At 38.6% G+C, this 15,086-nt stretch overlaps 1 protein-coding gene across 1 annotated transcript in view; it reads right to left on the bottom strand.

The window, feature by feature from the left end:
* Nucleotides 1-15,086, bottom strand: part of kcnn3 (potassium intermediate/small conductance calcium-activated channel, subfamily N, member 3) — a gene marked incomplete at its 3' end in the record, with an annotated part of 90,106 nt that overhangs the window by 16,470 nt on the left and 58,550 nt on the right. Inside the window, exon 4 of the mRNA XM_038290184.1 lies at nucleotides 1,973-2,269. Coding sequence (XP_038146112.1) covers nucleotides 1,973-2,269 — 297 coding nt within the window. The remainder of the gene's footprint in view (nucleotides 1-1,972; nucleotides 2,270-15,086) is intronic.

The following is a 15,086-nucleotide window of genomic DNA, read 5'->3' on the forward strand; positions in this document are numbered from 1 at the left end:
GATGGATGAATGGATGGATGGATGGATGGATGGATGGATGGATGGATGGATGGATGGATGGATGGATGGATGGATGGATGGATGGATGGATGGATGGGTGGATGGATGGATGGATGGATGGATGATAGATCGATGTATGAATGAATAGATTGATGGATTTATGGGTGGGTGAAAGGTTGGATGATGGATGGATGCATGAATGGATGCATGGATGGATGGATTGAAGGATGGATGAATAGATGGGTGGATGGAAGGAAGAATGGATGGATAGATGAATAGATGGATGAATGAATGGATGGGTAAATGGATGGATAGATGAATGAATGGATGGGTGGATGGAAACATGGATGCATGGGTGGATGGATGGATGGGTGGAGGGATGGATGGATGGATGATAGATGGATGTATGAATGGATAGATTGATGGATGCATCAGTGGGTGAAAGGATGGATGATGGATGGATGCATGAATGGATGGATGGATAAATGGATGGATGGATGGATGGATGGATAAATGGATGGATGGATGGATAAATGGATGGATGGATGAATGGATGGGTGAATGGAAGGAAGAATGGATGGATGCATGAATGGATGGATGGATGGATGGATGGATGGATAAATGGATGGATGGATGGATGGATGAATAGATGGATGAATGATTGGATGGATAAATCGATGGATAGATGAATTAATGGATGGATGGATGGATGGATGGTGGATGGATGGAAGGATGAATGGCTGGATAGATGAATAGATGGATGAATGAATGGATGGATAAATGGATGGATAGATGAATGAATGAATGGATGGATGGATGGATGGATGGATGGATGGTGGATGGATGGAAGGATGAATGGCTGGATAGATGAATAGATGGATGAATGAATGGATGGATAAATGGATGGATAGATGAATGAATGAATGGATGGATGGATAGATGAATAGATGGATGAATGAATGGGAGGATGGATAAATGGATGGATTTAACGTTTTGATAATGGGGCAGGAGACAAACATTATTCCATATATGAATTTTCACAATTGATCAAATCAGGTTTCATATTCTTCTAGACATTCTTCTAGACATTCCATGAACAGACAAAACTTAGGGTCTGAAGTTTTTCCTTATTCCACACTTAAAAAAATGTATCTGCACTTCTATCAAAGTGCATCTTGGTAAATGTTTCACATAATTTCCTAATAAACATTATGCTAGAGAGTTTAAGCTTCCAGATACTGAGAAATATGTTATTAGTTTTTTTTTTTTTTTTGTAAATAATTTTCTAGAGAGACTGGTCACTTATCTTATCCTTCCCCAAATCCCACTGGTTCTCTTGCTTTGAACAATAACATCAATAGGTTTAGTGTGATGTCAGGCTCACATCCTTTTTTTATATATATATGGGACTCAGTTAACTGCTATATGCTTTATTCACTACTCTGCAGTTGTTTCTCATTTCAATTTTTCTTTTTGACTTTTGCTGGTTATTAGCTCTGCAACAAAAATTATGTGTTAAATTCAACCTTACAAATAATAGAAAGATGGATAAAATCATCAAGCGACTGTTGAAGTACCACTAAAGGCAGCCCAACAGTTTGAGAGACATCAATTTTTTGCATGATTTGCTCAGTTATTCCCCCATTTCCATTTTCTAAATTCATTCCAGTCTTCAGTTTTTTATGGCCCCTCTGAGCCGTATGCAATAACATGTTCTCACTCGATACTCTCATCTCATACTGTATTATGAAAAATTTACAAAAGCTTAAGTCTTAGGCTCTAAGCACAACAAAAACAGAGAGGAACAACAACCTGATGAAAAAAACTTATGAACAGGAGTGCAAAATAGAGGAAGGAGCTCTTATAATAAGAGACAGAAGCTCTTGACATCTGTGGCCTAAGATTTCCACCACTTAAGTCGAGTTAAACCTTGAAGGAAACCACACTCTTGAATCCACTGAAGTTTTCTAACCTTATTTAGGGCACCTATACTCCTAGAGGAGGCATCAGTGAAGAGTTTGCTGTGCAGAAGCATGACTCTGGCGATGAGGTAGAGGCGCAGGAACATGGGCACGCTCAGCACCATGTCCAGGTCAGCCTCGGCATGTGAAGGTGAATATGAGAAGGCCAGCCGTGCCCGCCAGTGGAACTTAAAGTCCCCTGGCACAGGGTGCACTGCAGACACCAGCAGCTCCAGGGCAATCAGCAGAACCCTCTCCATGGTCATGGCAATGCGCCAGTCGTCTGCTCCGTTGTCTATGACGAATAGCTGTGGGGACAGTAAGGACACGGCGAGAGTCAAGTCAGTAAAAAGAATGGGACGATTCTTAATAGCTGTTTGGGAAAAGAAAAAGAAAAAAAAAAGCTAATTTTATGATGAACCTCTTGTGGCAGAATTCTCTCATCAGACTGGCTTCATGATTATAGATACCAGCAGCAAATCTAAGTAAATGTCTTTTCTACAATGTAAAACATAATCCATTTAATCAGCAGTTTAGTCTCGTCGCAGTCCTCTGGCTCATTTTCATATAACCTGCGAGACTTATCTATCTCAAATTAAACCACAGATGCTGAGTCATGTGGAGTACCAGCTCTGATGTAAAAGCTTTCTAATTACTGAATGACTTCTTTTTTTTTTTCAAACAAAAAATGCTATTGTTTTTATGATTCCATGCAAGTCTGAGTGCTGTGGCTATAAAATGAAGAAAAATAGCAGGTGAAAAAAGCAGAACATCACCCAGAGACCTAAGTATGTTGTGTCCATATATGGTCAGTTCACAAAAACCCTCATTACAAACAACATAAATGTATTGTGTGGCATACAAGTATAAAAAATAAAGCTCTGACAGAAGGTTCTGTCAGGAATTTAAGGCAAAGGTCAGTAGGCTGAAATTAGAAAGAGAGTAATGCCTCCTGAATGTGAAGATAAAGTAATTTTCTATGTAATTTGATTCAATATCTTAGAAAAGTTAAAGCTGAATTTATCGGATAAAACATTTAATACTATTACTTTTGTTTAGATGGAAAGCTTTTTTGTTTTAGCTCTCCATATTCATTGTATCCACAGGAAGTATCTGTCCCTAAATACAAATACAGACATTTAACACATTAACATTTATAGACAATATTATTGGAACTTCAGCAAAATTACAATACCAGAAACAATAAGTGAAGAAGATGATTATATCTTTCTTGTGGATGGATCATTCATTAATTTCCTGGAAAGATAGATGATTATAGCCAATTATCCTGCTGGTCTGATCAATCATCTGAATCAATTTGGTCTGTTAAACTGAGAGGTTTACTGCATATGGATGTTATATAAAAAGAGAGAACACAGCAAATAACCTAAGTGATCTTACTGATGTTGACGCATCTCAATGTCAAAGGAGATGATTCTTTTCTTAAAGATTCATATGTAAATAAAAGGAATGTGGCCTACTATTTAGAGCAGAGTGCTTCCATTCTGAGAAGGATGCAAGAAACGGGTTCAAACCCCACAGCCTGCTACTCTGACTCCCTAAGAAAGTTTTTTTCCCCCACTTTCAATCCCCCTATGGGATGGGTTAAATGCATATGTCATATTTCGCTGTAATGTATTCTTGCAAATGACCAGTGATGTTTACATTCCATATCCTTATAAACATGGCCTGAAATTAAAACAAAATTTTTTGTTGATTTTCAGAATCACTGTGATGTGACCTCTGTGATGTATTGAAGGACAAATAGAAAAAAAAATTATATGTATAAATAAATAAAGTAATGAATAAATGTATCATTAAATTATTAAGTATGCATTTTAAATTATTCAAATTAGTACATTTCATATTTTGGATATAATCCTATTCAAAAATATATATAAGTATTTCATTCTGTATTTATTAACCCTTTTCTGTATTTTTAAAATTGGAATAATATACTGAAATAGAGGTTTAACAGATTGCCAAAATGGGGTCAACAGTCTCCGCCAATTTCATTTTGGGTTTGGAAATTAATGTTTGGGAACCCCTGCTTTAATGAGTTTAAAACTGGTATTAAGTAAGCGTATTAGGTAGTAATGCCTCAGTGCTGGCACTTATTAAAAACATCCCTGAGCGCCATTTACTAAAAGCCTTTAATCGTAACCAGTGAGTGGTAGCTGCAATGTCATGCTGTCTTGTGTGAAATTTAAAAGGTAATCTGGTATGTCCATGTTGCTTACTATGTGCTGAGGTGATGTTGGATATCTGTGTATTTTTCCATGTTCTGCTGAACAGAATCTCACCTTCAAACAGAAGTTATGCTGAGGCAGGCCAAATTACTTTAATCTTTTCCTGTTTTAAAAACTTAACTAAATAAACTTAATCGCTAACGCTTTCTTTTACAGAACATCAATGACCATGTAATAACATGGTAATAACATAGCAAGTCACACTATATTACTTGGTGACAAGAAAAAAAATATTTGGTAACTACCCCAAAATTAAGGTATATAATTTTAAAGTAATTACCTGCATGTAATTATTATAATTGTATGTTACTATGTAACAATGGAGACTTTTGGTGGGTAATTACAATTAGGGTACCACATAGTTTCTATTATTTTCTACCACCTACCAATGGTTTACAAAGTAAATTGTAACTTATGATCAGGTAACTAAAGCATTCTAAAACTGAAGTCAAGTTACATATAAATAAGAGTTTAGTTTAGAAGATTAGCTTGTTGTCTTCTAGGTGTTGTTTTCTGTTATATGCCATGTAATAAACTGCATCTTACTAGATAATAACACATTCATTTTTTGCGTTTGGTGAAATTAATGAGTTACCTGGTAATAACGGTAATAACGGTTTGAAATCTTGAAGTCTGACATTACCTTGTCTGCTTGAAATTTGAAGCACGGCATTTATCAAAATTCTTCATTAAGTTTTTTTCTTGTTACCTACTAATATAGTGTAAGTTAATATATTATTATTATGTTATTACATGGTTATTGATGTACTGTAAAATAAAGCAATACCAATTATATTGAAGCTAGGAAAGTGGTAATGTTGAACCTTAAACCATGGTAAGCCACAAGACAGGAAAAGTGCAGAAACAGATACTGGGAAAGACGTGGATTAAAGATCCCGATGTGAAGACCTGTACTCTGGATGGTGGCATGGATGATGAACAGCTGGTTGACTGCTTCATAACTATGAGGCACCCCAAATAACAAATACACACACTAAGAGTCGGTGGGGTTGTTATCATACATCCAAACATATACATCAGCAGATTTAGCTCTAAGGCTTGTGTATTTTTGTCTACCTTACATCTATAAACTTTAAATAAGATGAGGGATAAATACATATACTTGTTTTAGACTCAGGAGGCCTGTCTCTTTAAATTATTTTAAATAAGGTAATAAGCCTCAACCTTTTTTTAGCTTAAACATTTTAAAGCAACCTGAAGCAAAATTGTGTAAAAGCCAGAAAATAAATAAAAATAAAGTAAATCGCTGTGTTTAATGATAAACATTTTTCGCAGAGTTAACTGCAGTACGGCATAAAGATCTCACCTAACAGATACAAACTGCATTTTTATATCATAAGGAGTTAATTTACCTAAATACAATGAAGAATATGCTGATGGATAAAGTATTTGGTTATAATCTTCCATTAGCCAAATAAATCTCTTGGCTCTTTTACTTGATGAGTAAATTGATGTCAAGGGAAAATTGTGGAGCTCAGCCAAGAAGAAAGCTTTATCCTGCTAATTTTCTTGGAAAACAGATATTAGCTTGATTTATTTTATTTTTTTTTAGTGTAGGCACTTACTCAGTTATACCTCTGTGGATGACCCAGATTTTGTGCACATCCTGTATGTTCCTACAGCACATTTCCTATTAGGTATACTACTATAAAAATTTTACGTAAAGCTTAAATGTGTTTTCCTAAACATACACAATTGCTTCATGTGTTTTTATAATTTTTTTTAACACAAATTTACATTAAGTGTTTACTAATTACGTTCACCGCAACTTTCATTCCGATGTTCCCTACAGAGAGTATTTATCATTTGTTGTTGTCCTCCAGAGTGAAATCAAATTTCTGGCCTCACTAACAGCGTTCCTTTAATTGCGGTTTTCCCTCCATGTTTGTGGATATTTTGTGTGCATAATTGCTGTGGTTACTCTTGATATTGTCACCAAAGCCGCTGTTACAAGGAGGTGGTAAGAGCTGGTTTTCAGTAAGGGGGCCCTCCCACCAGGATGAACTGACTGGAGCTGGGGAGATGAGAGGAAGAGTGAGTTGGGCTGATGAGCACAGTGGAAGTAGATAAGTGAGGAGAGCAGGAAATGGAGAGATAAATATAGGGAAAAAGGGATATCAAGAAAAAAGATGGATTTTGGTTGCTTCAGCTCTTCGAGAGGAATAAATCACAAAAAATGCAGAATCGTTGGACTGAGTCCCATTTCTTCCTTTCCTAATTGTCTAATTTGTGCATCCTTTCGAGGGGGAAATAAGTCACAACCTTTTGTAATTCAGTTAAGGTAAAAAATAAAAATAAAAGGATCTTAATTCTAGTCTTTTGTACAAATAATTTTTAAAGTAAAAAATAGAAACAGCTGGCAGTGCTAGCAATAACATTCAAAATTTCAGTTTCTAAATATTGGATATTAAAAAAGGTATGTAAAGAAAAACAATCCCCCCACATATGAACAGTTAAAACCAATTAATAAAAATAAATCAGACAGAAATCATGTGCTATATCTATAGCGATTTATGGCACAGGTGAACAGGACACCTGGCCAGGGTGGAATTTTTCCCCCAATGACTTACAGGGGGCAGCACGAATACTAAAAACAAAGAAAAGAAATAAAAAATCATGTGTGCCTTAAAAATGGTTACCATTATCTATCCTATCACTGTGTGGGGGATTGACAAATTGGAGCCCCTTGCAGCTGCAGACATTACTAGACTACAGTGCTGGTGTGATGTATCTGATAAGTCAGTAACTAATATCCAACAAATATATCACCTAAAAAAACTGTTTGTTTTTTTCTTTTGCTATAGATTATTTCCCTGAATGGAAATGGAAGAGAGCAAGTCAGAAGAGGTGAAGCAGGAAGGTTGGGGCACTGAGAGAGGAGAAACTCCCCGACATTAAATCAACCCAGTTTACCAGCTGCCATCCAGCATAGAAAAACTGCCTGAGCTATAACAATTGCTCTTTACCTCATGATTCATCTCAAGGGCTTTTAGGGCCAGCAAACATTTATTTAGTAAAACAATACAAGTCCAATAACAGGTCAAGCGTGGCAGCAAGCGGACATGATGGCTGGTGTGTCAAAACCGACTGATCGGCGTCATGATCTGCCTGAATTAGCTTCTTGAAACCACCTGTGGATATGCTCACTTCAGAGTTCATCATCTTCTGTATGTCACACAGCATTATTTTTTTCCCCTCAATCGCCAATGTATGGACACAGATGTTCCCCACTCAGAACTCATTGTGTGCTGTTGTTTGAACCAAGGGTCAAACGCTGGTTGTTTTCCTCAATGATGGCAGGCAGCATACACCAGCGTGCATATGCATCTCTCTGTCTGTTTGTACTGTACTCTGTGTTTCGTTGTGCCTCTGAGAGTGTGGGTGCGTGTGTGTACAGACCCAACTTCGTCATGGCGACTGTTGCCGAGGCGACAACATCAAAGAGCAGCCAAGCTTAATTAGGATCCCCAGTGAGAAAGAGGGAGTCAAAAAGAGAGAGAGAGGTGAGCAAGGAGAGGCGAGGAAAGTCTTGGAAAAAAAAGAGGAATAAGAACAAACGTTGAGGTGCGTGTTTGTGAGTGAAGAGGGGATACAATTGACGGGTTGCCTAACACTCATGATGGAGATTTGTAAAGGTTTATGTTTCTGTGAGTGACTCCTCATACTTTGGGGAGGAGGGAAGGAATTCATAGAATCGCATTTGCAGATAAAAGACTGCCCCTGTCAACTTTTCTAAGGTTTTTTTTTTCTCTTTATTCTCAGGAAAGGCTTTGCCTCTGTAAAATGTAAAGTTTACTGTGAGTTGGATTGAGATGCTTATTGTATGACAGTAGCCTATATGATTCATTATCAACCTATTGGAGCTTTTAACTACCAAAAAAAATGCTATTCCTTAATCAAAATAATATCCAAAGATGTCGGAATAATCCTAATGAAATCTGCTGTCTGAGCAGCAGCTCCTCCCTCTCCTGGAAAACCTAGTTGCCACCACCATCCTACAAAGGAAAGTTATTATCCGCCCCCTCCAGGAAATACCAACCTTGACCATTACAGCTGGTGGTGTTTACTGCTAAGGAACACTCCTTTCAGAGAGCCATGATGCCAGGCAGAGCGTGTTTAGACATGGTGGCTTCTTAGCATCTAATCTGCACGGTGACAACAACTGTTTGTTTTTCAGCTAATGTCTAAGATGTAAAAAAATGTTTTTTTTGGCTGCAAAAAGGTATCAAGCTTTGTTTAACCTTCCTAAAGTGGAACCAAATGCCTGAAGCACCGTGATACGACAACCTTATGAAATGTGTGGCATCCACAACGGAAGAGCTGGCTTTGCATTGAAGGCAAGTGTCTGTCTGTCTGTCTGTCTGTCTGTCTGTCTTCCGGTTTGTATTTCTGTTTACACTGATTATGCAACAAATTCATATATAAATGTATTTGCTCTCTATATGTTTTTCTTTCTCCCAACCCCCTTCACTTCTTTTAGTTGTTTCTCACAAAATGAGTTTCCTCTGAATCAGAGCCTGAGTGATCCTCCTTCTGGCACCGCTGGAGGAAATGAGCATTGCTCCCTTCCTTTTTCCCAGCGTCCTCCCCTCCTGTCCTATCCTGCTGCAGAGTCATGCTGTTGGTCTTTTCCTGGCAAAACCGCCACGAGGAAATGATAAATAATTAAATTCCATTAGGAAAGTAATCTGTCAGTGGGAGTGAGTGAGTGCCACTGCCCCTACATGAAGAGGGCAGAGGCAGGGGATGACAGAGGACTGTGCAGGAAAATTAGTCTCCAAATGGTTCCAAACGCATATTAGTCTTCATCATCTGCTAATGAAAAATAGGATTGTGCATAAGAACTAGTGCAAAACGTTGGGTACATCTTTAAAAATTGTACAAATTCAAATACAAAATATTTCTTAACTTCCCACCCTACAAACTTAATTTCACATTTTTTTTACAGCACTGACAATCAGTAACAATTATTATTAAAATGCAAAGATAAGAATATACTGTTATATGGAACCTGTCAATGTCTAGCGGAAGTCGACACGTTGCAATTCATAGACTTGCTTCTAACTCTGACCTTTGCAGTTGTTTTATGTAACCTGTTCTAGCAACGAGAAAAAGCAAACAACCGTCCGCCAACTCACCCCTGAAGAAAATTAAGTGCCACTAATTAACCTGAAGTGAATGTTTTTCAATTGTTCCAGAATAGCTGGAAAAGTCCTTCTTCCAATCCAAACCTGCATGCTTTATACAGTTAACACTGTGTTTAGAAACAAATTGTATTAATATTCTAAAAATAAAATACTGACAAAAAAAAACTGTTTCATGGCACGCAGGGAGCTTTCGCAATTTCCTGGAGTATTTATTCCCAAAGGCTATAAATACTCCAGGAAATTGAGAAAGCTCTCTGCTTGCCGTGAAAATGTTTTTTGTTTTTGGTGTGGAGGTAATGATTGTGGGTAGCTGCTCAGCCAGCTAAAGCTACAAAGATCAAGTAGTGTTGATATTAATATGTTAATATTGTTTCATATGAAGAGTTGATAGGTGTTGATTTTGTTTTTTTATTTTTTTACGTTTAAAATGTTAATGGGAAACTGGGTCATATTGGGTAACACTTCATATCAGTTGTTTTGTTGTTGGATTAGACACTTCACCTGCTGTTAATGGTCAGTAGACTAAATTATGCCAATTGTATGTCAGCCTTGTGTGAAGCTTTGGCTACAATTAAGCAAAAATCATCACTGTGTCCTTAAACTTGATAAGGCGCTATGATTTACACAGCATAAAGACAGAAAGTTGGTTTAAAGAATTGGTAAACAATGAATTTTAACAAAAAACTAAACAAATAGCAAGTAAAAAATACCTTTTATTTGTCAAATAAAAAGAGAAATCAATTCCTAAAGGAAAAGGAAATATAATTTCAAGTTAAAAGTGTCCTTATCTGCTGTAATCAAATAACAGCAAGGATAACAAATATTGAACACTATTAAAGAGTGAAAATATTAGTGCTTCACTTTTAATACAGTCATTTTACCTGAGGGTGTGTGAGAATTACATCACCTTGGAAAATCTGTTAAAATGTAACATCACATACACTATATTGCCAAAAGTATTTGCTCACCCATCCAAATTATTGGAATCAGGTGTTCCAATCACTTCCATGGCCACAGGTGTATAAATTCAAGCACCTAGGCATGCAGACTGTTTTTACAAACATTTGTGAAAGAATGGGTCGCTCTCAGGAGCTCAGTGAATTCCAGCGTGGAACTGTGATAGGATGCCACCTGTGCAACAAATCCAGTCGTGAAATTTCCTCGCTCCTAAATATTCCACAGTCAACTGTCAGCTGTATTATAAGAAAATGGAAGTGTTTGGGAACGACAGCAACTCAGCCACGAAGTGGTAGGCCACGTAAACTGACGGAGCGGGGTCAGCGGATGCTGACGCGCATAGTGCGAAGAGGTCGCCAACTTTCTGCAGAGTCAATCACTACAGACCTCCAAACTTCATGTGGCCTTCAGATTAGCTCAAGAACAGTGCGCAGAGAGCTTCATGGAATGGGTTTCCATGGTCGAGCAGCTGCATCCAAGCCATACATCACCAAGTGCAATGCAAAGCGTCGGATGCGGTGGTGTAAAGCACGCCGCCACTGGACTCTAGAGCAGTGGAGACGCGTTCTCTGGAGTGACGAATCGCGCTTCTCCATCTGGCAATCTGATGGACGGGTCTGGGTTTGGCGGTTGCCAGGAGAACGGTACTTGTCTGACTGCATTGTGCCAAGTGTAAAGTTTGGTGGAGGGGGGATTATGGTGTGAGGTTGTTTTTCAGGAGCTGGGCTTGGCCCCTTAGTTCCAGTGAAAGGAACTCTGAATGCTTCAGCATACCAAGACATTTTGGACAATTCCATGCTCCCAACTTTGTGGGAACAGTTTGGAGCTGGCCCCTTCCTCTTCCAACATGACTGTGCACCAGTGCACAAAGCAAGGTCCATAAAGACATGGATGACAGAGTCTGGTGTGGATGAACTTGACTGGCCTGCACAGAGTCCTGACCTCAACCCGATAGAACACCTTTGGGATGAATTAGAGCGGAGACTGAGAGCCAGGCCTTCTCGTCCAACATCAGTGTGCGACCTCACAAATGCGCTTCTGGAAGAATGGTCAAAAATTCCCATAAACACACTCCTAAACCTTGTGGACAGCCTTCCCAGAAGAGTTGAAGCTGTTCTAGCTGCAAAGGGTGGACCGACGTCATATTGAACCCTATGGATTAGGAACGGGATGTCACTTAAGCTCATATGTGAGTCAAGGCAGGTGAGCAAATACTTTTGGCAATATAGTGTAGCTTGAATTATTACTCCTATTAACTACTTCGTGTATATTTTGTTATAAAGATTACATTGCTAAGAGAGGTAAACTTTAATATTTTCAATTAGTTCTCAAAAATAAATAAAATTGCATAAAAATGTATAGATGTATTTAATTACATTAAATAAAACATAATATATCTGAACAAAAGTATACTATACTTTTGAAATTGTTCAATTTTGCCCTGATTATATAAGAGATCTGTAGTATCCTGGTTTTCTTGCAGTTTTCTTTCTACATGTGCAATCTTCTATGGTAGGTCTTGATCAATAAAGAGGGACAAGAGGTTTGATAACAGTAAATCAACTTCGACATAAAGAAAAACCCTAAAGGAGAGAAGAAATGTTTAAAAGAAGATTTAGCTGCCTATTTTTAACAGGTTGTGGCATAACAGGGCAGAGGGCGAGGGGCAGGAAGCAAAATGCAAAGTGAATGGGACAGAAGGAGGACACAATGAGAAAAAAAAGGAATCAGCTGGAGAAAAACAGACTAAAATCGAAGAAGTAAAATGTGAGAAAATGATAAGCATTAAAAATAAGCCGGGGAGTCTACAGAGGTGAAGGTGTGAAGTCTGACAAACACTCTCCACCCACGGCGTTCCCCCGTCTGCTCCTGCTGCCAGCCAGAGGAGTCTGCGACCTCTCCGTCTTTCCCTCTCAACAAGCCAGCCAACCATGCCTCAACCTCTAAACACTCCTTAGAGGACTTCATATTTCTAATTCCAGATGCCTCAGTTCATGAAGTCAGACTGTTTACTGTTCCAACTCTGCAAGTCCAGCAAGAATATTTCACATTTAAATATGTGCACATCCACATATGCATCCTAACAGTCTAAAAAAAAGGTGCACCTGCAAGAATAAAATATCAGCACTAAAACTCAACTTCCCATGGATGTGAGAGATGCTAAAGGAGATATTTGCTAAAGGAGACAGTGACAAAGCATGAAAAGCTAGTGCACACTGTTACCCACACACAGTGAGAGCTCAAGGGAATGTCTGGGTCCTGTAGCATAGAAACCTCAGCTACATGAAGACAGACTAAGTGGGGCAAACTAAACACACATACACACGCTCGACACGCAAGCCCAGTTTCCCACACCCTGATATATATGAATATTCAAGGAGGATAACACACGTTTTCCCTTCACTGTAATTGCAGTTGTGAGGGAACACCCCTGTGGCTGTTTCTATGTGAGGTGGAGTAAAGGAAGTGAGAAAGTGAAGAGAAAAGGAAATGTTAGAAAGTGTGATAGATGAGGAAAGCATCACAAGTTGGGCATGTGTGTGTGCTGTGCAGCCTCGTTTTTAGGCTACACAGCCTAAAAACAGCAACTGAAGGGGAGTGAGGAGGGAGTTCCACCAGTGGTGTCTGGAGACAGGGAATTTCCTTCATTCAGAGCAGATATGAAAGAAGCACTGTCTTCCCCAAAATGTCCTGAGGGAAAATAAGAAACACATGGAATCGGATAAATTTTGGATTTCTTGGAAATGACCAGATGAAATGCTTTTTCTTCTGTGTCTAAAGAACATTTTCTATCTGTTCTCTGGATACATTTCGTCTGCTCATTTTCAACAAGCAGATGAAATGCTTTTTTATTGTATCCAGAGAACCGATTTTCTAGTGTTTTGTGATCGTATTTTGTCATTCTCTGTCATTCACAGGATGATGGAGTATGCATCATGAGGAATCTGCAGAGTATGACATCATCAAAAGACTGTCCAAGTGTTAGGCATCTGCCTGAATGAGAAAAGACCTCCCCCTTGGAAGACAAAAGCTCACTTTGCTTTCTAATGCCATCTTGCTTTCCTCTGAGTGTCCATGAGTGCCAAGCTGCTGTCTTCTTGATCAATGGAATGCCTCTAAAACTCTCAGAAAGTAACCGAATAACAAGAGTCAGTAATGCTTAAAGTGCACTAATGGACTGGAGAAACATCCCTTCCTTGCACACTCTCTTAAAAGTTTCTATTTGATTAATTTCAACATCAATTAAATTTTTTGCCTCTCAAGTGTAGATTTCTTTCAAGTGTATGAGCTACAATGATCGGTTTCTTTCACAGCAGTTTGTTTCTTGTTGCTGAGTTTTTCCACCTGTGAAGGAAAATGGAGAAGCCCGAGGCTGAGATGGCAGCTGAAGGATTTCTGTAAAACGCAGTACTTTAATAGAATGGGTCTCCACAAAACACAAGAGACAAAACGCAGGCTTCTTACATATTCAGTGGTATGGAGGAGTATTCTGTTAAAATAATTTGATTCTGAAAAATGTTTAGCATCAGATGCATATAATTACAAAAAGCTTTTTTCAAACGATGATTTCATTCATCCAAACAAAAAATGTCAGATGATACATATTGCCACACTTTCATTCATGATTATTATCAGAGAGGTATGAGATAAGTCAAGAACTTAATTTGATAGCATATGTCTAACATTAAGTAGACTATAATATCACTTTGGCCTAAACCAAACTGGGAGCCATTATTCAAAATGTAAAGGATGTAGAAGATGTGGAACATTAGTTGAATGTTTCCAGAACCAAAGTTACTTCAAAAGCACAGCACTCATTCAGCAGAAAAACAAAGAACAGTATAAAAAGCAGGGCAGGTATTAATTACCTCAACCTAGGTGAGTGTTCCTGATACAACAACATTAAAACATGACTAAAAGCCCAAAATATATCTTCATGGTCCCTGAGACCTTTGGGAAAATAGTCTGTGGACTGTAGACATAGAAGTGAAACTTTTTAGAGGATGTTTCTGGTGCACTTTAGGAAAAAAAAAAGGGCTTGCATCAAACAGATTATGCAGGAAAACATGTTCAGGCCGGGCCTACACTATAAAATTTTTTGCACTTTTCAGACCGATTCTCCAGTCATGCGAGAATATTTTTCATTCGAGCCGAGTTTCAGCCTCATCTTACGTCCTGCGTCGTGTAGTATTCAGGGGGTAACGAGGGGCGATCAAACTCTCACGACCACCTCCTGATCAGGGATTGTAAGATCGGGAGAAAATCAAACATGTTTGAAATCCAGTTGGCCCTCGTGAGGTGTTGGTGGACAAATCCTGCAGTTGAAGCAGAGCTACGAGCCGATTTACCAGAACCTCACGCACTCCGCGTCCAACCAGCGTCATCTCTCCTCGCTGAGTCAGACATGTGGTTTTTGGACATACAGTGTGAGCAGGTGATAGCATCAGAGCGTCGGACCGTACAGTGTAAGAACAGAATTTGTGAGCTGTACACTTTAAAACCCTGGGGTTTCATCGCACAGTTTGAGCTGTAGCTGCATGCAACGATCTCTGCAACGAACGAAGATCATACTGTGTATGCCCAGCTTTAGTTGTAATATGAAGAGGTCTTTCAGTCAGTTTAACCTTAAATTCAAGCAGATTAAATAGGAGGTGAATGATACAAAATAACACAAACATGTCCCAACTTATATCTTTTTATATTATCTCTCCACTCAAGCTGAATAGAAACACATCTGCGAGGAAGAGTCG

This window comes from Cyprinodon tularosa, unplaced genomic scaffold (genome assembly GCF_016077235.1).
Source record: "Cyprinodon tularosa strain WSP-4 unplaced genomic scaffold, ASM1607723v1 ctg277, whole genome shotgun sequence".
Classification (NCBI taxonomy): Eukaryota; Metazoa; Chordata; class Actinopteri; order Cyprinodontiformes; family Cyprinodontidae; genus Cyprinodon; species Cyprinodon tularosa.